This window comes from Syngnathus acus, chromosome 13, assembly GCF_901709675.1.
Source record: "Syngnathus acus chromosome 13, fSynAcu1.2, whole genome shotgun sequence".
Taxonomy (NCBI): domain Eukaryota; kingdom Metazoa; phylum Chordata; class Actinopteri; order Syngnathiformes; family Syngnathidae; genus Syngnathus; species Syngnathus acus.
Window position 1 is genome coordinate 13357966 of NC_051098.1, and position 22852 is coordinate 13380817.

At 48.5% G+C, this 22852-nt stretch overlaps 2 protein-coding genes across 6 annotated transcripts; both read right to left on the minus strand.

Moving 5' to 3' along the window:
- Positions 1-5725: 5725 nt before the first annotated feature.
- ehd2b (EH-domain containing 2b) lies at positions 5726-12005 on the minus strand. The gene is made up of 7 exons (XM_037268244.1): positions 11709-12005; positions 10518-10749; positions 9813-9989; positions 8380-8477; positions 7494-7906; positions 7244-7408; positions 5726-7114 (listed from the first exon to the last, which is right to left on the minus strand). Exons 2-7 carry the CDS (start codon positions 10736-10738, stop codon positions 6554-6556), a joined length of 1635 nt encoding a protein of 544 aa, XP_037124139.1. The 5' UTR covers positions 10739-10749; positions 11709-12005; the 3' UTR covers positions 5726-6553.
- A 99-nt stretch (positions 12006-12104) lies between these two features.
- On the minus strand, positions 12105-22524 carry bicra (BRD4 interacting chromatin remodeling complex associated protein). 5 transcript variants are annotated; one of them, XM_037268238.1, is made up of 15 exons: positions 22457-22524; positions 21247-21292; positions 21102-21147; positions 20335-20400; positions 18014-20110; positions 17359-17511; positions 16335-16937; positions 16040-16256; positions 15864-15961; positions 15605-15733; positions 15349-15395; positions 15120-15268; positions 14948-15042; positions 14776-14881; positions 12105-14561 (listed from the first exon to the last, which is right to left on the minus strand). In XM_037268238.1, the coding sequence occupies exons 2-15, from the start codon at positions 21285-21287 to the stop codon at positions 13099-13101; spliced, it is 5310 nt and encodes a 1769-aa protein (XP_037124133.1). In that variant the 5' UTR covers positions 21288-21292; positions 22457-22524; the 3' UTR covers positions 12105-13098. The 5 variants fall into 5 exon arrangements, with proteins under 5 accessions (XP_037124133.1, XP_037124131.1, XP_037124130.1 ...); XM_037268236.1 differs by having other exon boundaries at positions 15605-15739; XM_037268235.1 differs by having other exon boundaries at positions 14776-15042; positions 15605-15739.
- Between the last annotated feature and the right edge of the window lie 328 nt (positions 22525-22852).

Here is a 22852-nt window from a genome sequence, read left to right on the forward strand (position 1 = left end):
TCATTACGATTTCCCAGGCAGCGAGGAATTCCCCATGAGGACGCCCACGGAGGAGCTCTCGCCTTTTGTTGTAGTGATGTGCATTCCAGTTTTTTTAAGTGAACTGAATCTTTATAATCAGTTCACTCAAAAGATTCGTTCAAACGAATCGTTCAACAATTCGCCCCCCCACACACCTTTTTTTTTTTTTTTTTTTAATAAATCAATCAAAAATCATGGTCAAAGCTTCACGGAAAGTGAAAAGTGCCACACCCGCCCTCACCCCCACTTTCTGATTGGCTGTTTGATCTGTGATGTCACTTGGACAATCCGTGTGTGACAACCTGTGTGAAAAGTTTTAGCTCCTGCAGAACATGAAAGTGACCAAATACTTTTCACGCAGGTGCGCTTAACGAGGGTCACTTGGAAAACATGTTGGAACGCGGCCCTGAAGACTAGAGCTTGACAACCTGTGACCTTTGACCATGATATTTCCCTAATAAAGTGGCCTGTTATTAGGTACACTTGAAAATGGCGGTGTACCTAATGGAGTGTCCGTGTGATTCCCTCGTTAAGTGCACCTGCGTGAAAACTTTTAGCTCCTGCAGAACGTGAAAGGAGCTAAAAGTTTTCACGCAGGTGCGCTTAACGAGGGTCACTTGGAAAACATGTTGGAACGCGGCCCTGAGGACTAGAGCTTGACAACCTGTGACCTTTGACCATGATATTTCCCTAATAAAGTGGCCTGTTATTAGGTACACTTGAAAATGGCGGTGTACCTAATGGAGTGTCCGTATGATTCCCTCGTTAAGTGCACCTGCGTGAAAACTTTTAGCTCCTGCAGAACGTGAAAGGAGCTAAAAGTTTTCACGCAGGTGCGCTTAACGAGGGTCACTTGGAAAACATGTTGGAACGCGGCCCTGAAGACTAGAGCTTGACAACCTGTGACCTTTGACCATGATATTTCCCTAATAAAGTGGCCTGTTATTAGGTACACTTGAAAATGGTGGTGTACCTAATGGAGTGTCCGTGTGATTCCCTCGTTAAGTGCACCTGCGTGAAAACTTTTAGCTCCTGCAGAACGTGAAAGAGGCTAAAACTTTTCACGCAGGTGCGCTTAACGAGGGTCACTTGGAAAACATGTTGGAACGCGGCCCTGAGGACTAGAGCTTGACAACCTGTGACCTTTGACCATGATATTTCCCTAATAAAGTGGCCTGTTATTAGGTACACTTGAAAATGGCGGTGTACCTAATGGAGTGTCCGTGTGATTCCCTCGTTAAGTGCACCTGCGTGAAAACTTTTAGCTCCTGCAGAACGTGAAAGAGGCTAAAACTTTTCACGCAGGTGCGCTTAACGAGGGTCACTTGGAAAACATGTTGGAACGCGGCCCTGAGGACTAGAGCTTGACAACCTGTGACCTTTGACCATGATATTTCCCTAATAAAGTGGCCTGTTATTAGGTACACTTGAAAATGGCGGTGTACCTAATGGAGTGTCCGTATGATTCCCTCGTTAAGTGCACCTGCGTGAAAACTTTTAGCTCCTGCAGAACGTGAAAGGAGCTAAAAGTTTTCACGCAGGTGCGCTTAACGAGGGTCACTTGGAAAACATGTTGGAACGCGGCCCTGAAGACTAGAGCTTGACAACCTGTGACCTTTGACCATGATATTTCCCTAATAAAGTGGCCTGTTATTAGGTACACTTGAAAATGGCGGTGTACCTAATGGAGTGTCCGTATGATTCCCTCGTTAAGTGCACCTGCGTGAAAACTTTTAGCTCCTGCAGAACGTGAAAGGAGCTAAAACTTTTCACGCAGGTGCGCTTAACGAGGGTCACTTGGAAAACATGTTGGAACGCGGCCCTGAAGACTAGAGCTTGACAACCTGTGACCTTTGACCATGATATTTCCCTAATAAAGTGGCCTGTTATTAGGTACACTTGAAAATGGCGGTGTACCTAATGGAGTGTCCGTGTGATTCCCTCGTTAAGTGCACCTGCGTGAAAACTTTTAGCTCCTGCAGAACGTGAAAGAGGCTAAAAGTTTTCACGCAGGTGCGCTTAACGAGGGTCACTTGGAAAACATGTTGGAACGCGGCCCTGAGGACTAGAGCTTGACAACCTGTGACCTTTGACCATGATATTTCCCTAATAAAGTGGCCTGTTATTAGGTACACTTGAAAATGGCGGTGTACCTAATGGAGTGTCCGTATGATTCCCTCGTTAAGTGCACCTGCGTGAAAACTTTTAGCTCCTGCAGAACGTGAAAGGAGCTAAAAGTTTTCACGCAGGTGCGCTTAACGAGGGTCACTTGGAAAACATGTTGGAACGCGGCCCTGAAGACTAGAGCTTGACAACCTGTGACCTTTGACCATGATATTTCCCTAATAAAGTGGCCTGTTATTAGGTACACTTGAAAATGGCGGTGTACCTAATGGAGTGTCCGTATGATTCCCTCGTTAAGTGCACCTGCGTGAAAACTTTTAGCTCCTGCAGAACGTGAAAGGAGCTAAAACTTTTCACGCAGGTGCGCTTAACGAGGGTCACTTGGAAAACATGTTGGAACGCGGCCCTGAAGACTAGAGCTTGACAACCTGTGACCTTTGACCATGATATTTCCCTAATAAAGTGGCCTGTTATTAGGTACACTTGAAAATGGCGGTGTACCTAATGGAGTGTCCGTGTGATTCCCTCGTTAAGTGCACCTGCGTGAAAACTTTTAGCTCCTGCAGAACGTGAAAGAGGCTAAAACTTTTCACGCAGGTGCGCTTAATGAGGGTCACTTGGAAAACATGTTGGAACGCGGCCCTGAAGACTAGAGCTTGACAACCTGTGACCTTTGACCATGATATTTCCCTAATAAAGTGGCCTGTTATTAGGTACACTTGAAAATGGCGGTGTACTTAATGGAGTGTCCGTGTGATTCCCTCGTTAAGTGCACCTGCGTGAAAACTTTTAGCTCCTGCAGAACGTGAAAGGAGCTAAAACTTTTCACGCAGGTGCACTTAACGAGGGTCACTTGGAAAACATGTTGGAACGCGGCCCTGAAGACTAGAGCTTGACAACCTGTGACCTTTGACCATGATATTTCCCTAATAAAGTGGCCTGTTATTAGGCACACTTGAAAATGGCGGTGTACCTAATGGAGTGTCCGTGTGATTCCCTCGTTAAGTGCACCTGCGTGAAAACTTTTAGCTCCTGCAGAACGTGAAAGGAGCTAAAACTTTTCACGCAGGTGCGCTTAACGAGGGTCACTTGGAAAACATATTGGAACGCGGCCCCTCGAGGACTGGAGGTCGACACCCCTGGTTTATGTGAAAAGTGCCACACCCGCCCTCACCCCCACTTTCTGATTGGCTGTTTGATTTGTGACGTCACACGGACACTCCATTAGGTACACCGCCATTTTCAGATGTACCTAATCACAGGCCACTTTATTAGGGAAAAACTATGGTCAAAGCTTCACGGAAAATGAAAAGTGCCACACGCCCTCACCCCCACTTTCTGATTGGCTGTTTGATCTGTGACGTCACTCGGACACCGCCATTTTCAGGTTCGTTCGCGAAGATTCACGAGTGAGTGACAAACAGCGTTGCTGCTATGCCAGCCGACACAGTTATGCCGACATTGTTTTAATTTTGTATTTGTTGGATTGTAGTTGATGGTATTATTATACCGAATGTGTTTGTATTTGAATAAAAGGTTGAATAAAAAATCCGTTGTGTTATTTTGTTATTTATATAAAATTATGAAAGTTGTTATTCTGGGGGGCACCAACTCATATAACAACGTAAAACACATACATATTGTCATGTAAAGCAGTTGACCAAATGTCAGATTTTTATGTTTTAATTGGCAAATATAAAAACAAGGAATAAAACACCAGACAAGTTTTAACATAAATGTTTATTAAAATAATAATAATAAAAGTACATTTCAAACCAGCAATCTAATGTGAAATTGCAGTAGATATATTGGATAACAATATTTAGGCGTATATATGCATACACGTTATTTATAAACTACGATAAGTGTTATAAAATAAAGATTACCCAAAGCATACTCTCCCCGTTGTTGCATAACGGCGCATTCCTTCATGCAATAAAGTTAGCCGTTAGCTTGGAGAAAACGTGCAAAAAAGAAGTGGTGTTTCAGTGAGTGGTTCTTTCTTTCCTTGGCAAATCGTTAATCTACATTCTGGTTTATGACATAACTCACGCCAGGAGGGAGACGCAACACGTCCAACTGACTGATCCGTTGATGCACGGGAAGAAAGGCATTTGGGTGCATTGACTCGTTCGCGAACGGGAAAGTCGGGATTCGTGCCCTCACTGATCCGTTCTCGCGATGAACTGGAAATGAGAATAAGTGACTCGTTCACTCACAGATCTGTTCAGTTAGTGAGCGGTAAATGCAATTCACGACTCGTTCGTGAACGGAAGGTACGTCGTTTTCTTCTTCGTTTTGTTGTACGGCGAGGTGGCACCAGCTTCAATGCGCATTACTGACACCTACTGGTTGAAGTCATATGAACTGAAAAAAGAACGAATCACTTTAGGAAGTTATTCGTTCACTGAAAAGATTCTTTCTTTTGAACGAATTGTTTACTCACGAGCCAACACTATTCTGTTGAGCTTGCACGATTTATTTTGGGGTGCGCAGGTTGTTGTGGTTCCCAGTTTTCGTGCACATCTGTTTTGGACCACTTTTGGTGACTCAGCTGGGTGATTATGTAACAAGCTCCAACAGGAATTCTTCACAAACTGATAAGCAGAAACCCTTATTTGAAACCCTAATCCTAGTTTGAAACCTTACTTAGAAACATTACCGCCGTTTTAAAGCCATACATTGAAACCCTAACCCTAGTTTGAATCCCTAACCCAAGTTTCAAACCTTAGTTTGAATACACTTTGAAGCCCTGCTTTGAACCCGAGGTTAAAACCTTACATGGTTTTTAATCGAATAAAATCTAACTTTGAAACCCATACCGTACATAATCATGATAAGTCATCAGACCTACTGGAACTCGCAGGCCCAAAAGAGGGCCGGGAGGGAGGCATGTTGGTTTTTCTCTTAAAGATACAGCGCGTCGACCCTGCGAAAGAAAACTTAACAGAGGCTAGGAAAAGAGATATTAATAACTCGTGGCTCGGCCCTCCGCATTCTTCACATGTGAGTCAGCTAAAGAGCCAGCGAGTCACCAAGTCGGGAGGATGGCTTCTGTTTCTCATTTGCCTCCCTTTTCCACAGAGGAGTGGAATTATCTGTCCTCCTCGGGAAAAGATGGAAAACTTTATGCACGCACACACACAGCTCCCAAGGCGTAGTGTACACAAATAGTGATGTGGATAGACTCCACTTTGTGCGGCTGATGTTGTGATTTGTGGGGGTTGGAATAAAGGCGCTATGCACACTTGGCCTGGTCGGCACCACTGAGTCACGGAGTGTTTATCAGGACGGCCTGCTAGAGAACATGACACACGTTGATGTATATTCCAAAGCCAGATTCTTCCCATATTAGCCCACGTAAAGATGGTTACTGTGTAGTTTGTATGTTGTGTTAATCCAGGTATGCATTTTGATATCAAACACTCTTCAATTGTAATTTGCGGTCATTTGGCTGAATTAGCAAGCAGACTTGAGCTGTGGAAATATAACCAAAAGGGCGTGTTCAAAACAAAATGGCCGACGTCCTGTTGAACAAAACACACTTGTGAGAGGAAAGTACCGATTGGCTAAGACGAGATACATTCAAGTAACTTTATTGCTGTATAACCAGCCAGGCGGTGGCGCTGTGCACAGTAGTAGTAGTAGTAAATTCTCAGTCTTTGTGGACGCTTTTATCACAATCGTGTGAAGACAAGCAGCAAATGAGATACAGCCACACAGCAAAACACATGAAAATAAAACAATGTAGCAAAATATATGCTAATGGAAGCCTCAAAATACACAACAGGTGAGCTAAGGAAGCAGCGTGCACGGCAAATGGCTATATTACATTACACTTTGGAGTTAAATAAGATAGATTGTATGCAGTTCACGATTCGGAAACTTTTTTTTTTTTTCAACGTAGCCAAAGTTATTTGAAAAAAACAAACTAATAAAAACTATCCAATTTGTTGCCAGTATCGTGATGTAACTCACCGCATCCTTATAAGATATTTGTGTTTTGGAAAATAAAATCATCTGTAAAACACGTCTTTTGAATTGAAATAAAGAGTTTTGATGTCAAACGCTTTTAGCCTTAGCAATGCGGTAAGCCACCAGGTGTGGCACTTACATATCTGTGAAATGAACCTTTCTTTTGATTCTTGGGCAAAGGTGCTTGTGTCTGACTAGCTAACATCCATTAGCCCGCCCACTGATAAGTTCATTCAACATCGATCTATTCATTCCCCAAGAATTGGCTCGCAAGTAGTAATTGGCGTCAAGGAAGTATTATGAAGAAACTTGTCTGAACTTTGCCCTTCCCCCACAAATCTTGTCTAGCTGTCATCCATTGTCTATTTGTTGAGAAGTTCATCCATCCAATACACCCAACCAATCCATGCATCCATCCATGCATGCATCCCGTTCAGGCATCAGAGCCTTTCTGCCTGCGCTTGGAAGGCGGCACCAGACGGTTGGGCAACTCCGGTGGCAGACCGTGGCCCTCCAGCTTGACTTCGATCAGGTGGCTGGCCAGGGCAAACTCCTCCTCGTCCAGCATGCCGTCCCGGTCCACGTCGGACAGCTTCCAGATGCGGCCCAGCACGGAGTTGGGTAGGCGGGAGCTGATCATCCAGTCCTTAGCCTTAGTGCCGCTCAGCTTGCCCTCGTTGGGCGCCAGGTTGTAGAAGATCTCGTCGTATTTGGGCTTGTCCTTGGTCACCACCCACCGGTCGGGCTCGTCCTCGCAGCCCTCGCCCGGCTCCTCGTCCTCGTCGCCGTAGGGATCGCCCTCGCCGAAGGGTCCGGCTCGGGTGCCCAGGAAGGCACCTCCCTGCACGCCGGGCTGCTCGCCGGCCTCCAGCTCCTCCTGGCGCAGAAGCGGCATCAGCTTGGCGATGTCCACCGACAGCAGCTCGTCCAAGGCCGCCATCAGGTTGGGCTTCAGGGTTTTGAACTTGGTGAAGTCGTGGACCATCAGTTGCTCCTGACAACCACAATGAAGAAAAGATCATTTTCATATCCATCCGTCCGTCCGTCCGTCCGTCCGGCCATCCATCCATCCATCCATCCATCCATCCATCCATCCATCCATCCATCCATCCATCCATCCCACCTGCATCTTGGCACAGTCGGGGAAGTCTCCGGCGGAGATGTTGTGCTGCAGTTGTATCTTGGAGAAGATGACGGGCAGCTGGTAGATGAGGTTCTTCTTCTTGTTGTCCTTCCTGAAAACTGACGGCATCTCCTGCTTCAAGTAGCTGATGATGTGAGCGTGCACCTGAACATGAAACACGCAGTTATTTTCTCGCCATCCTTCACGTGTTTTTAACTAAAACAAGTTTCCGTGAATTCCATAGACTCACCCGGACCAGGCGTGCCCTCTTCACCAGGTCATTGAGCTTGCGTAGAGCGGCATTGCGAGGAAGGTTCTGGATGTCTGCGAAAAGATCCTCCTCCTCCAATTCGAACAGCTTGCGGTTGTCTGACACCATGAGCGGCTCGGACCAGAAGGATCCGATGTAGACCCTCAGAACCTCAGGGGTGCCGAACACCTTGCCCAGGGACCACATGAGGGCACCGTAGACTCTCATGAGCTGCTGGGTGCCCACCATGTCGGCCTTGTTGAGGACCACCCGCAGCTTGTCCTCGTTGCCCTTGAGCGCGCCGATGGCCTCCGAGAACTCGTCCGAGATCTCCAGCTTGTGGGCGTCAAAAAGCAGGATGATGAGGTCCACGCGCTCGGCGAACCAGCGCAGCACGGCGGGGAAGTCGTAGCCTGTGGGCAAGGACAGACAGGTTCACCAATCAGAGCTGGAATACACGAGATACCATTGACGACTATAGACATAAAAAATTCACGATATATAAAATTCAATATAGGTCATGTAATTTGATATGTACAACTACATTGCAGCCCAAAATAACAAATAATGATTTATGTTTGACTTTAGTTTACTTGACAAAGAGTCAAAGTCATGTAATGCTCTTGATGAAAACCATTTTTGGTTATGCCACCAGATGGAACATTTGACTCACGCATACTGCCATTCACTATGTGGAAACAACATGATGTCATATTTTTGGACCAAAGGCTTGTGTGCCAATGTGTGGAGTGATGATGTGCACGTGCGACTTTTTGCAATCGTTTCTCAACAGCTCAACGTGTTACTTTTTGCACTCGTTTCTTAACACATCTTTGCTCATTATTAAAGATGCACCCATCCCATCCTCGAATTCCACATTTCTCACCTCGGCTCACTCTCTGTTTGGCTCCTGAGAGGATTCCGGGCGTGTCGATGATGCTGATGCTCTCCAGCACCTGGTTAGACATCTGGGCGCATTGGAACCTGCAACACAACAGAAATGCACATTGGGGAAAAAAAAAAAAAAAAAAAGGAGGGGGGAGGGCAGTTATCGATATTGAAACGATATCAGGCTAATTTCAAGGTATCGAATATTTGTGGAGACTGCCTATATCAGACACCGATACTTAAGTCAAAAGTTGTGAGTTAGCCAGCTAGCTAGATTTTTGCAAGTTGCAATGTGGCCCGACCCCGCCTGAGCTCAACCCACGATGGACGGGCTGAGACTGGAATGGAAAACGCCTGCTCCATTGTGTCAGGGAACGCTCATGGCTTCCCACTTCCTGAATGGAAAAAAGCCATCGCCGCTGCCAGAATCAAACAATAAGGCTCGCTAATGATGTCGCGCCTCTGGAACAACAACAACGACACTTCCCGTGGCCCGCCAACTTAACGAGCGCCCCGCTTCCCGACCCTCGCCCGGATGGGAAGACAAACAAAGAACAACATCGGTGCGGGAGTTCTGGGATTTCTTCGACGCATAACTCGCAGCTGGTATTTGTGCTCGTTAAGAACGTAAAATAAAATAAAATGTCTTGGCTTGCGCGTGACTCAAGTGTGTTATTGTTTTTACATCTCAACATTAATAGTCATTCACTTCCTGCTTTTTTACACTTAGTTGAAAATGGGGAAAACGCTGAGTCGTGCAAAACATCAAAGAGGTGAAAGTGCATGATTGTTTCTGCTTGGCAATATTTATATTATTAATTGGCTCCATGTCAAAATCAAGGGAACAAAAAATCGCCCGCATCCTTGAATGAATTCAATGAAAGCGTTTATGATAGTGACCGTTTGAGATTAACGAGCGCGCCGCTTTCCAATCAAAGACAGGATGTCAAAGACAAACACGAAAGTGGGAGTCCCGGGATTTCTTTGCCCGTCTTCCTGTGACGTCAGCGAGTGAAAACAAAAAACAACGAGGATTTCTGCTTCGGGTTCTCGGAGACTCACAAATCTGTCACCGGGCTCGTTTGTCCCGACCTCACCGCCCTCCTCCCTTCTGACCTTATCGGCCTCTCATCTTCGGCCTTCGTTTGCATGTGACTCGAGAAGTGCATTGCCTCCACTCCAGAAAAAAAAATGTTGTTCACTACTTGAGCGTTTGACATCCGGACGTAGGTATGAGGTCATGGCGAAAAGGTTTATACAAATAAACTTTGCCTCGCCGCCAACCATTACACTTCCCCTCCATGCTTTCATCACACTCCCTTTTGACAATGTTCCCTTTCTCCTCTTTTCCGCAAATAAGGCAAGGAGGCGGAGCCAAGATTCCAAAGGCCTTACAACATACGCACTCGCCGCCGTCCACGTGAGGCTCACCTGTTGAGGAAGGTGTTGCCGAAAGGGTTGAGCTTGCGGAAGGGCTTGTTGGGGTCCACGATGAGGGCGTTTCCGGGAATGAGACTCTCCACGTCGCCGTGCATGATGGCGGTGAAGCAGTCAGTGGTGGGTTCGGGCCCCACGCGGCTGCCGGGAATCTCCTGCTCCAGCAGGTACCTGTCAATCACATCTGGGTTATGTAAATAAATGTGGTAATATAATTAAAAACGATTAATCGGCCAGCTGATTTAAATCGACAGAAATGAGCTCTTGAGCAAAAATGAGAAATGTTTTTTTTTTTTTAAATGAGCAAAAATCTGCAAAAAATGCTGTTTTTTGCAGATATTTTTCAACACAGAAAAAAAAAAAAATCCAAATATTGCAAAACTAAATGATAGTCTACCTATAATTCATATCATTATTATTTAAAAAAAAAAAGCAAAAATCACAGCTAATAAGAATTGTGGGTAAAAATCATGGGTTGGCTTTTAATATAAAAATTATGCAAAATTAAATCAATATTGAAACAAGTTTACGAATAGGTGAATCTGCGGGTGCAGAACTAATTTAATTGGCATATCATGAAAAATGATTTAATTGTCACTGTGTATCATTGATTCCAATGATGATTAATGAAGAAACAAAGGAACCTAATTTGTAGTCCAGTAAACACATTTTTGGCCCAGGGAAGTGAAAGTGGCTTACTTGATGAAGGTGGTCTTGCCAGTGGAGTACTGGCCCACCACCAGCACCATGGGCTTGTTGTCAAAATCGGCATCCTCCATGCTGAGTGAGTGGAAGTCGTGGAAGCCGTAGTACTGCTCCAGCGGCAGCAGCTTCTTCCGGTACAGCGACTTGAGACCCTCGGTCACCGTGCGGATCACCTCTGGTGCCTTCTTCACATTCTTACGCCCCCAGCGCGACATCTCGACGGGATCTTGAGCAGGAAAAAGGACACTTTGGAATAATCACTTTTTAGCTTGAATCATTTTCAAAAGAAGAAAAAATGAAAAAGAGTAAAAGGAAAAAAATATATATCTACTTGAAGATAACATTTGAAGACTGACGCGCCTGAGACAGGCAGCTGCTTATTAAGGAGTGCTGCACCTCGAGTGCAGATGTGGAATTTTTTTTTGAGCCCTCCAGGAGGTTGCCTAACATTGTCAGTGCATGCCTGGAAAAAGCTGGTGCTCCAAGCTGGAATCCTTTCAAACCCAGCCCATGACTCCCGTGCAAAAGTGAGTAAGACATTCCTTTTCGGCCCCTTCTGCTTTTTTTTTGCCTCACAGCGTCCACTCTGTTCATGTAAGGGAGGGGGGGGGGGGGTGTGCAAGTTCCATTTGGGAATCCTCATTTTGACTGAAAAGGCGCTAAGTAGAGTGGCAGTGGCTGATTTTTCCATTTTTGGAGTCATTGGTCGGTTAGAGGGGGAGGAAAAAAAAATGCAATCCAAACATGTCACAAGGTCCGTGCAAGAAAATAAAGTTGGTGTTGAAATGGCTAAAGCAATAACAGGAGACTTGTGGGAACGTTTTAAGGCTGGGCAATTCACTCGTGGCATTTAAAAGAAGCTTAATTCTGTAATACATTTACATACCACTAGGGGGGGCACACCCTATTAATATCAAACGTTTATAAGTACAAAGTAAACATTTTTTTTTTTTTTTTTTATTATGACAGTGAAGCAAGACTTCCAATTTACCTGAAACATTTACACGGCAGGTAATCTTTTCGTCACTGTCGTATATGAAACACAACTAGTATGACATTCTTCGAAAAAAAACACCAACATTTGTAAAACTGACTTAAGCCCAATTGTGTTTCATCAGACTTTTTAAGCTTCATGCAATCATTTATATTAAATTAAAGGATTTCAAAGTATGTGAAAGCACTTACATGTATGGATGTACCCCTGGTAGAAGAAAACAGGCCGTAGGTGGAGGTAAAAGGTTGCTTGCTTCTCCTGCAAGGTTTGATGTCGTTCTCAGCTTTTCTTTTTTCTCTCTCTTCCTCGCTCCTACTTGGATGCTCCTCCTCCTCCTCCTCCCGTTTTCTGCATGTAAGCGGGGATGCCTGGCAACGCTGTGGGCAGCACAAAACACTCCGACAGAGGGCGGAGAGTGTGATTAAAGTATTTGGGCGGAGCGGAACAGCCTTTTTATCTTTTGATGAACTGACACGAGGACTTCACATGACATCTTGCTACTTGTGATAAAACTTTTTAGTCTGACCACGGAATGCCTTACCGTCATTTCCCGAAACATTTAATACCGCCACAAACAAGGAACATGATTAATAAAAGAAGCAAGGTTTAATTTACAGTTTTAGTAAATGTACATTTCTTTTTAAAAAGTATCCTTATACACAATAAATACAATACAAAATTAATCTGTAATACTATACTTCAAATTCTCTTGCGGTCTTTTGTACATTATTATTGTTCTGTTTTTTTTTGTTTGTTTTTTCCCCTCTCCGCCTCCCCGCCGTTTCCGTACGCTTGTGCTGTGTTTCAGTTGGATTTGTCCAGCGGGCTTACACTTAAAAACACATAAAAAAGACACACAGGGAAGGATGGGACAGAGGTGAAAGTTGAGGGATGAGCCTGGCCTGCCCCCTGCTGACCGAAAGAAATCAGAACCTCATGAGTTTAGAGGTCAAACAAGGTCAGAAACTAAGTAAAAAAAAAATATATATATAAGGATTGGTATTTGAATGTTTTTATAACCACAATTGGAGGCCTTGAACCTTATTTTGTTGTCTTGGTCATCATTCGGGTTGTGCTATGTGCTCGTCACGCAATCGAATGTGCGCTTTGGGTTGTTCAATGTTTCTGGCCTTTTTGTAGGGAATTTTCAAGGATCAATTGTGGTGTGAATTTTGCCGTTTAGCTGGCTGCTACATACCTTGGAACGACATACATTCATCATCCTCTTCAACATTGACCTTGCCGTTCCAAGGTATACATAGTAACACTCGTCATAAAATTTGCAGTTTGTTATTGTGCCGCGAGAGTTTTGCCTCGTAAAGTATGTGCCTTGGCTCAATGAAAGTTGGGAAACACTGACAAGAGGGGAATGTGGGGGGCGGGAGTTCGGTGGAAGGAGGGAGGGGCATGAGCATGTGACAACACAAGAAGAAGCCCGGACGGGACAAGACCACAAAAACGTGACTCGAGGATACCGCGGACAAACTTGGCAGAGTCTTCAAGACTCGCTTCCTATTTTCCAGGGCGCCACCCGGCCCCCTTCAGTCCATGCGGGCGGGGCCGGGGGGCGGGGGGGGGCCGTTATCTGCTCTGAGTCTGCGGCACCAGGCTGCCATTGTGGCCGCGGCCGCCGACCTGAGGATGCTGGGCCAGGGAGGACGAGGCGGAGGAAGACGACGGGGGCACCGAGGGTCTGTGCGGGGGGGCCGAGCGTGAATGCGTCCGGCCGTTGCCCCCCTTGCGGTGGTGGTGCCCCCGTAGCGTGGGCTCCTGCTGTAGGTTGAGGATGCTGTCGATGGCGCATTGCAAATGTTCGTTGAGGGAGTCGTCGGGGGGGCTGCCGCTGGAGAAGCTGGCGTTGTCCATGTCGGGCGAATCCGACTTACTGCGCTTGGCGGGGAGCGAAGGGAACTCCGGCGAAGGGGGCCCCGGCGCGTGCTGGTCCATCCTAAAAGTTCCCGCTTGTCTCTGTTTGGTTTTCCCACCGGTCCGCTTGTATTTGGGGAAGTCGGCGTCCTGCTCCGAGCGATCCTCCCCGATTCCTTTCACCCCCTTGACGGCGTGGTTGAACACGTCGGCCACGTGGTCCAAGCCCGAGTCGGGGTCCTGACCTCGTTTCTCCACCTTCACGCTGGCTATGACTGTCCTCTCGTGGGTGGGGGTGGGGTAGGGCGCCGAGTCGTCGTCCCCGCCGCCGCCCGGGACGCCCGGCCGAACCCGAGGGCTGACGTTTTCCCGGTAAGTCTTTCGGAGGGGGAGGCGGCAGGTGGTTTGCGAGGGCGCGGGGGTGGCGGAGGCCGGGTTGTGGTGCTCCAAGGTGCCGTTCATTTGCACGGAGGACGAGCTCTGGGATGGGTTGGACTGTGTGGTCGTCGTGGTGACCGACACGGGCGACTGGGTCCTGATGACCCCGGCGGGCGTGGGAGTGGACGGGGGTTGGGATTTGGGAGTGTTGGGCTGAGACGTGTGCACGGGGTCTAAGGCTGTGTTGTGGACCACCTTACCGAAGCCCGTTTGGTCCTGCTTGATCTTCAGCTTCAAGCCGATCCTTCTCCGAGCCTCGTAGGTTTTGATGGGCGGCTTGCTGGTCCTCTGCGGGAGCGCGTCGTCGTCATCGTCGTCCATTTTAGAGTTGGAGGAGGAGGAAAAGAACGACGACGACGCAGGGGTACGCGATAAGTAAGGGCTCTGGCTTGTCGGTTCAGACCCACTCGGAGGAGGGGCGCAGCTACTGGACCACGACACCGAGGCCCCCCCCCCACCCTGCTTTATGACCAATTTTGTCGGAGGGAAGGAGGCGGTAGGGGGGCCAGCGACAGGAGCGGGAGTCGGCGCTGGAGACACGCTCGGGGCGGGAGGGGGTTTCGGTGGGACGTGGGAAGCTACAGCCGGAATGGGAGGTGCGGGTTCCGGCGGCGGCGGTGGTGGCTGGGCAGCGGCGGCCACAGTGACACCAGTGACGTTGGAGGTGGGCTCGGCCGGAGGGGACTTGTGTTGGGACGCAGCTAAACTCTCCAACAGACGAGCATTAGCCACAAACTCCTCTGCAATCACACACAATCAACTTCAGTTAGCACAGAATTTCAAGTAAGCCTGCCGCATGTTCTCAGGACAAAACTAAATGATGCTTAACTAAACAGCTCGTGAAAGAAAAAAAAAAAAATTCATGATAGAATATTGGTAGTTTTTTTAAGGGTCCACTTGGTGTTAAAAGTTTTAAAACCACCGAGCATTTTTTTTCCGATGGGCAACGCCTACCTGGTCTCTCCTTGGCCAAAATCCGGTCCTGGCTCAAGGCCAGCTTTTCCTCCTGGATGAACATGCGGTCGATCATCACCATCTCTGCCGAGGGGCCAAGTCTCTGCTGCAATTCAAACGTCAGTTCAGTTTCCGGGCCGGGGGATTTTCGGGACTCAACGGCTTGACTCACCTTTGACTCGGAAAAGAGCAGGTATCGATATTTATCAAGCATGGCTTGCGTTCTCTTCAGCAGCTGGGAGGAGACGCTCTCAAATTCATCATCCACTGTGGACAACAAATTGATCACATCCGTTTTGTGACTCAGCTTTTCTGATGAATTGAGTCTGAAAATCTTTGATTACCTTTCTGATAATCTTGAGAGGAAATGGCAGTTCCCTGGTAGAGATGGTAAGGCAGCAGTCGGTTTAGCGTGTCCCCGAAGGAGACGAAGGGAGCGCTGTAATTTGGGTGAAGCACCAAGCCTTGTTGTTTCCTCAGCTGCTCCAGCAACCTGAAAAAAAAAAGTCAACGTGTTGAGCGCAAGTGGAATTGAGAGGAAACGTGTTATCGGCGCGAGTGTCACCAACCAACCTGGCTTCTTTGCTTGGCTCTGCAGTGAAAGGCATCTTTGCTGTTGTCTGCAATGTGACACAAAAAAAGTAATATAATTTTAATTAATTTAATATATATTTAATATTAATATAATTTATAATAATTGAATTAATTTAATTCGGTAACCGCAGCTGTAATGCTGCCAAAATTCAGATTTGTCTGCAATGTGTGCTTGTATCAAACAATTCTACAAGATTCTACAAGGGTCTATCAAAATACAGATTTTGAAGCTTACTTGAGGTTGTAGAAGAGCTGGAGGTTGTGGAGCAGGCATTTGGGTGACATTGGTACCTAACACGTGGATCTGCATGCCACCTTTACCATGAGTCATTCCTCCACCCGAGCTGATCACTCCAGGATTTGGCTGAATCTGTGGAATAAAAAAATGAAAGGAAAACAGATTCTGTGATATAGCAGGGAAATGTGTAAAATAAAAAAAATTTATGTGAGATTTTGTGTGGGTATATAAATATTTTTTTTAAAAAACAGCTGACCTGTGCAGGCTGTGTAAGGCTCACGGGAGCGATACTCTGATTCACCTTGGCTCCAGCTTGTCCCGGGACTCCTGAGACTACCTGTAAGTCACTTGAGGCTGCAAACAAGACAAGCGAGACTTTCATTAAGGCGAAACGCTACGGTCTCGCATGGCGAGGGCGTGACGGAGGCTTACCTGTAGCGGGACTTGTAATGAGCACAGAGGTGGGCTGCAGCGCCGAGGACAGCTGAGCGGGTGTGGCCGCACTGGCCGATGATGCGATCGCCGCTTTATCCACATGCACGTCTTGCTGCAAGCTGAACTGGCTGCTGGCTGGAGGAAGAGCCTGGGCCTGAGCTTGCACTTGAGCCTGAGCCGGCTGCTTGACCTGCAGCAGGATGCTTTGCTGGATCTGGAAGCACGCAAAGACAGCAGAAGAGTGTGAGCCGAATTTGTCTGGAAGGTAGGAACTTGGAAGGTCAGCACATACCTGGTGGAGCTTATCCAGCAGCTGCTTCTGCTGCAGCGAGGGCTGGCTGATGGCCGACAGCGTCTGGATTTGCGATCCCAACAGCGCCAGGTGCTGCTGCTGATCCGCCGTCAGGCTGTGGACGGGGACTTGGGCTTTTAACACGGCCGGTGGCACCGCGCCAGCGGGAGGGGCGGAGAAAGAGTGCGCCAGCTGGGGCTTGGGCGATTGCGACATGGGAGGCTGCTCCTGTTGATGGTAAGGTGCCGGCTGGGAAGCGGGCCGCGGCTGAGTGAGGAGCTGGACTTGGATCTGGGTCGGTTGCGGCTGGGCCACCTGAGGCTGCGAGGGGGCCTCGGCGACTTGGTTGTGGACGATGAAGAGGGGCGGCGGGTGTGACGAGGGCGTGCAGGAGCGGGAGGGCGTTTGCGACGCCGGCTGGGGCTGCGAGGGAGGACGCGACTGCTGGTGGTGCGGCGACTGGATGTGTTGGCTGAGAGTCAGCGGCGACTGCGAGGGCTGCGGGCTATCGGCCACAGGGGGCGCCGTGGCGTGACCGCTCAAGGCTGGCGAGGGGGACATACTCTGGATCTTTAAGGGCTGCTGATGTCCGCTGGAGGGTACCTGCCGAGGTGACATATGAAAAGTTAACATGCAATTTGGAGCACACAAAAATAACAAATTGCAAATTGTGTCAAAAGCTGAAGCGGAACTGAAATGCTGCAGAATGAATTGAACTGTTGAACGGAAAACGCTGGATTTGCTTCAATCAGTCAAGAAATCTGGAAATGGCAAAACAATTTCAAAATTGTCTCTTGATTTGATTGTGAATGAGGGAATATATATACACACACACACACACACACACACACACACACAAAATCTGCAAGCACGTTAGCTATTTGCGCACCACAGTACAGCGACATGGAAGCAAGCCTACAAATAGCACGGCAGCGAGTGGGGGGGGGGGGGGTGGCTAACGTCTAAGGGCTGTGGCGGCAGCAGCAAGTGGACGGGGGGCGCTTGACATAGAGGGCATGTCTACCTGCTTTAACACTGGGGGGCTGCGACCCACCAACGAATCACTTAATTGGCTGTCACGGACAGTGTGGGCCGGAGCTGTGACGCCGAGGCCGCTGACGATTACGGACGCAGGGACCCCCACAGAGGGGGTCGATTCGCCCTCTCTGTTCTCCGGCTAATAGTTTACCGTTCCCGGGGTGATGGAAGAGAGAGGGAATGACAGGGGGGGGGGGGGGGGGAGTTGGATGAGAAGCAGAATGGTGAGCCAGAAAGGTCAGACCAGGGCTGTGTTTGGAATCTTTCACTTAATCATGACTCCCTAATCAGAATCTATGAATTGTTAGATAAGAAAATGAAAAATGATTTTCAGAAAATACTCCACCGCGCTGTTATGGAATTACATCGTCACTTTTGCATAATTACAACGTACAGGATCAACATCAGCTGCTTTACCTCCCCCCCCAAAAATATTGATGTTAACCTTTTCTAGCAAGCATCTGTTTTTTCAAGATGATTGAGGGCACTATATGAGGGATTGCGCACTTCATATCTGAGGAGCGCTGCAAAAATTGCAAAATGGCCATACGGACTCGGGAGTGATTCCCAACACAGCCCACTCGGTGACAATGTTAATGAATGTTTTTCAGGACGAGGTGAGTCGAGAGGAAAACACTGACCTGCTGAAGGAACATCTGCAGAGACTCCTGGCTCAGGATCATGCTGGAGCCCTGGTTGGTGAACAAAAGCCTCCCCGGGCTGTGCTGAGCCTGGTGCGAGACCAGCCCGACCGCAGTCACTGGCGAAGACAGGGACATGGACGGAGCGGAGGACGATACGGCGGTGATTGCGGGAGGAGCTTGCTGCATGGAGAGGATAGAGGCCTGCTGGGCGGCCTGGTCGGTGGCGCTCCCCAGAACTGTGATGCACTCTGCCGGCTGCCCTTGTGTGATGGTGGCTGCCATGGTGGCCGCTCCGCTTACGCTACTGCTGCTACTACAACTGCTGCTGCTGGGGACTCCACCTGGCTGGGCTTGCAGAGCCGGCTGAAGGCTGACCGCCGGGCTCAAGCCCTCCACCTGACCGAGCATGGTCAGGGAGTTCTGGATAGGCATGCCCTGGATGACCGTTGGGCCGTGTCCCGAGACGGTGTGGGTCTGCGTCGGGGCCTGCGTCTGAGCCAACGAGACGGGCATCTGAAACAGGGTGGGTGTGCCCATCTGACCAGGCTGAAGCTGAATGGGTCCGGATAGAATGTGGGCTGCCCCGGGATGTCCCTGGGAAGTCAAAACTTGACCCAAGTTGATGTTCTGGTTGGCTGTTAAAATCTGGTTGGCAATGAGCTGGCCACCAGGTCCCTGACTGGTTATGATGTGGCCCCCGGGGTGCTGGGTCAGGATCTGCCCGCCCGCTTGCAACTGTGGCAGGAGGAACTGATGATTCTGACCTTGCAGAACCGTCTGGGAGGGAATAACGATGCTGCCCGATTGGTTTAACAAGTGTACGCTGAGCGGTTTGCCGGCCGCTTGCGCCGCCTGTTGCTTGAACAAGGTTTGCTGGAACTGCGAGCCTTGCGTGGCGGCTTGGGTGCTGAGTACGACATTTGAGCCTGGTTTTCCAGTCAGAAACGTTACATTCTGAGCTGCAGAAACAGGAATCTGTTGCAGCCCGAGGGCCTTGGTGGTGTCGTTCTGCAGGTTTTGGGACGTCGGCTGCTGCTGTTGCTGCTGCAGCTGTTGTTGCTGCTGCGGCTTGAAAAGTTTTGTTTGGAGGGCTCCTCCTTGAGGAGGTTTAGGCTGAATGGGAGTCGGTGTGCGCTGGATAATCACGTTGTGCATGATTTGGCCTTGAGTTTGAGATTGGGGCGGCATTCCTGAACTTAGGGATGTACTTCCAAAGCCCAGAAGTCCAGCAGGTGCGGTCATGGTGCCGCTACTGGTACTGTTTGTACTGCTAACAACCGTGGGCGGTCCATTTAAAGATGGCGAGCCCAACGTGGTTTTGTTGCTTTGGATGAGAAGTCCACCTCCCGATGCCCCGAGCCCAGTCTGAGTCGTCGCCCCTGAAACCTCCGGCCCGGACTGGTGCAGCTGGTAGCTTCCCATCGCTTTGGCCAGAATGGGCTGCCCGGACTGATTGATAGTCATGACGGTGGGTTGACCCACAACCTGAATCTGTCCAATCCCCAAATGTCCAGACTGGCTCCCGTTCGGGAGAGTTTGAAGACTCGAAATAGACTGAAGCGTCACGTTCCCGAGGCCCACGGGCTGCATGAAGGGCTGAACGCTGATAGCCTTGTTCATAACCTGCGGTTGGAGCTGAAGACCTTGCTGAGCCAGCACAGAGCCCAGCATGTCGGCGGTGGCGTTCGGGGGAGTGGACGTGGCACTTTGGGCCGAGCCAGGGAATATGGCCGTCGCCGCCCCCCCGACGCTGATGCCTACGCCGACAGTCGCGCCCGCCGCTCCGGAGAGGCCGGCGTCGGGCAGCGTCTGAACCACCTGCGGAAGAGCGGAAATGCCAAACGATTCCAGGTCCAGCTCCGCATTGGCTTCTTGTAAACTCTGCTCGGTGATGTTAGCTTCGGCCAAGCTCTGCTGCAGGATGTCGCAGGGCTCGTGGTTGGTCCCGATGCCGTTGCTCCCGCCTTCCCCGTCGGGGGATCCGCCCAGGATGTCGTCATCCTCCAGGAAGTCCAGGTCAACGCTGACTCTGGGCAGACCCGTGGCCTCATTGGCCGAGAGCTGAACTGTAGGCTGGACCTCTGGAACGTGGCCCTTAAATCGAACAGTAAACAAGAGCATCATGGAATTTAGGAGTGAGACTGGACACTGAGCCCAACATATTTGGCAGAGACCTAAATTAATATACATATTGTCAGACGTCAATACCCACAAACAAGAAAATCAAACCTTCTAGGTGTGTTAGTGGAGGGGGGAGGGGTTGGTGCATGCGCTGCTACACAGATAAGGTGGAAGGGGATTGGGGGAATTTTACTCACCCCGGTGGCGGAGAAGAACGAGCTGGCGGGATCACCCGAACCATCCAAAAGGTCGTCAGTGTCCAACTACAGACACGCGCACCCGGGATGGGACAGACAGAACCCCCACGGCCCCCCAAAACCAGCAGGCAAAAGCCACCAGGACAGGGAAACGGAACAGGAGAGGAGGTGGTGGTGGGGAGGCGGTGGAGAGGAAGAGGACAGAACATAGAAAAGAGAACCAAGATTGTAAGGAACCAGCCAAAAGTTGAGGGAAAGACAGGCACATCCACAGGGTTTGGCAGACTTGGGAAGCGTTAGTTTCTCGTTTTTTTTTTTTTGGGTGAGTAAAAAGAGAAAGGACAGGCTGACCTACAAACAGTGCATTCAAAAAGCAAACGCAGCCAAAACAGTGGGAGGGAAAAAGAGTAAGCAAAAAGGCGCACCAATCGATAGCCTGCTACTCGCAGATTTATAGTTTAACGCTTGAAACGATGGGTGGCCATACAAAGCCGGCAAACACGCTAACGTTTATATTTGTATCAATGGTAGTGAGACCCAATCATTGCGCTGGTTACGTTCCATAGTAACCATAAGTCCATAAAATACAGAGACCATATAAAACCCCTCCAAATACATATAAACTCGTGAAAACAATTTTATATAGATTGTAAACATATTAGAATAGAGAGAGAAAAAAAAAAAAGGAAAATCCAGCAGTTGCCTCACGACTATCTACCAGCCCCGTCATCATCCAATAAAAAGCCATCACCACTTGATCTACTTACATGGGTCTCAGATCCATGAAGAAAGTCATTGAGAGCTTCCGGGTCACTGCCGGTGAAAACAAAAGTGACATTCACAACAGTGCATGACGAAAGAAAAAAACATGACACACAATCGTAATGTCGCATCTTATTTGAGACAACTTACCAAATCACATCGAGAAGGCACCTGCCGTCTTCATCATCCATGACAACTGTTTAGGATGACATGAAATGGCATCAAATAAACACACCAAGAAATTAGCTCAACTGTTCCATAACATGCAAGAACAAAACTGTGGTGTAAAAAAAATAAAATAAAATCAAGAATGAAGTTGTATTTTTTTTAGCAAGTATTGCAACTAAATTAAAGTTCAGAAACTGGGAAACTCAGATGAACGAAAAAGCTCACCAGATATCTCGACTTCGATAGTTTTTAGATTATGACATTGGACATTTGGTAAAAAATAAAATCGTTTCGTGTGATTTAAACACAAAACAGCTTCATTGTGTAATAATGTTTTTGACAAATTGAAAACGCGCGGGTTCCACACATCCTGAGCAGCTTTGCTTGCGGTCTCTCGCAATCTTTCCCCCGGACGATCCCAGCACATGCACACAAATACACTATCCACACGGTACACACAAAACCCAAATGTACCAAGACCACACATACACTTTAATTCTCTGCAAAAGACAGCGGATACTTGCCATTTAGCGGCGCCACTGCGCAGGATATGAATGGGAGACGCTGCGGGCTAAATGCTAACGAGTCTAACACCAAGATCTACGCCTGCGTAATAACACTTATCCCGTTACGTTCCGATTACGATAACAACCCCAAAACCAGCACAAGGTGTTCGTGTGACGAAAAAGACGGCCAGCCTGCAGCTGTAACACCCGCAATTTGTCATATTGCCCGGGCTCCGTTTGGCTAGCCTTAGCTTGTTAGCCTGCTAGCCACAGCTAGGCTACCAACAATATTCGGACGTGTATCGCTAGCTCGACAGCCTTTGACATTCAAAACAAACCGCCAGTAGAGGCGGTTTAAACGCCCGGGCTTGCACGTCCACACTCGGCCCGAGACGCTGCTCGTAGCTGGGACGTGGAAGATGGCAAACCCGCCGAGAGACAACATATGTCTCCTGGCGAGCAAAAAAATATGAGTTAATGTTGGAATAATCTTGGATGGAGGGGGGTATGCTTGGGAATTCGCAGGGAAAAAGGAGCCCCCCGTTTTTGGCGGGCCGTGCAGCAGTATGGCGAGTCGACGCCACCCGCCGTGCACTAAGCTGTAGCACACGCGGTGCGTGAATAAATGCAGCTTTGTTGCAGTTATTGCGATTAATAGTGAAATTGCTACATTGTAACAAACTCACCCGAGACGATAGAGGTGCAGGCAGCGCGGGGTCTCCAGGACAGCCTCGCACGGGCTGCTGCACAGGACCCAACTACGGGCAAGGAACTTAGGCCACTGACGCTTTGCCTGATGGAAAATCGACACTCGCTTTATTGGTGATTTCACAACAGCGAATTCATTTTTGCCTCTCTGTAGAGTTCTGCTGAAATTTGTATTCTTTGTTATTTATGAAAAGTGTTTATTTTTTAAAGGAAATTCTTCAAACAATAAACAAACATGATGATTATATGTCAAGACGGCAGCGCAGTGGACGAGTGCAGTGTTTCCCAACCTTTCTGTTGCCAAGGCAGGCACATTATTTTACATGACCAAAAGAACAACAACACTGAGCCCAAATGACACATAAAGTACTTTC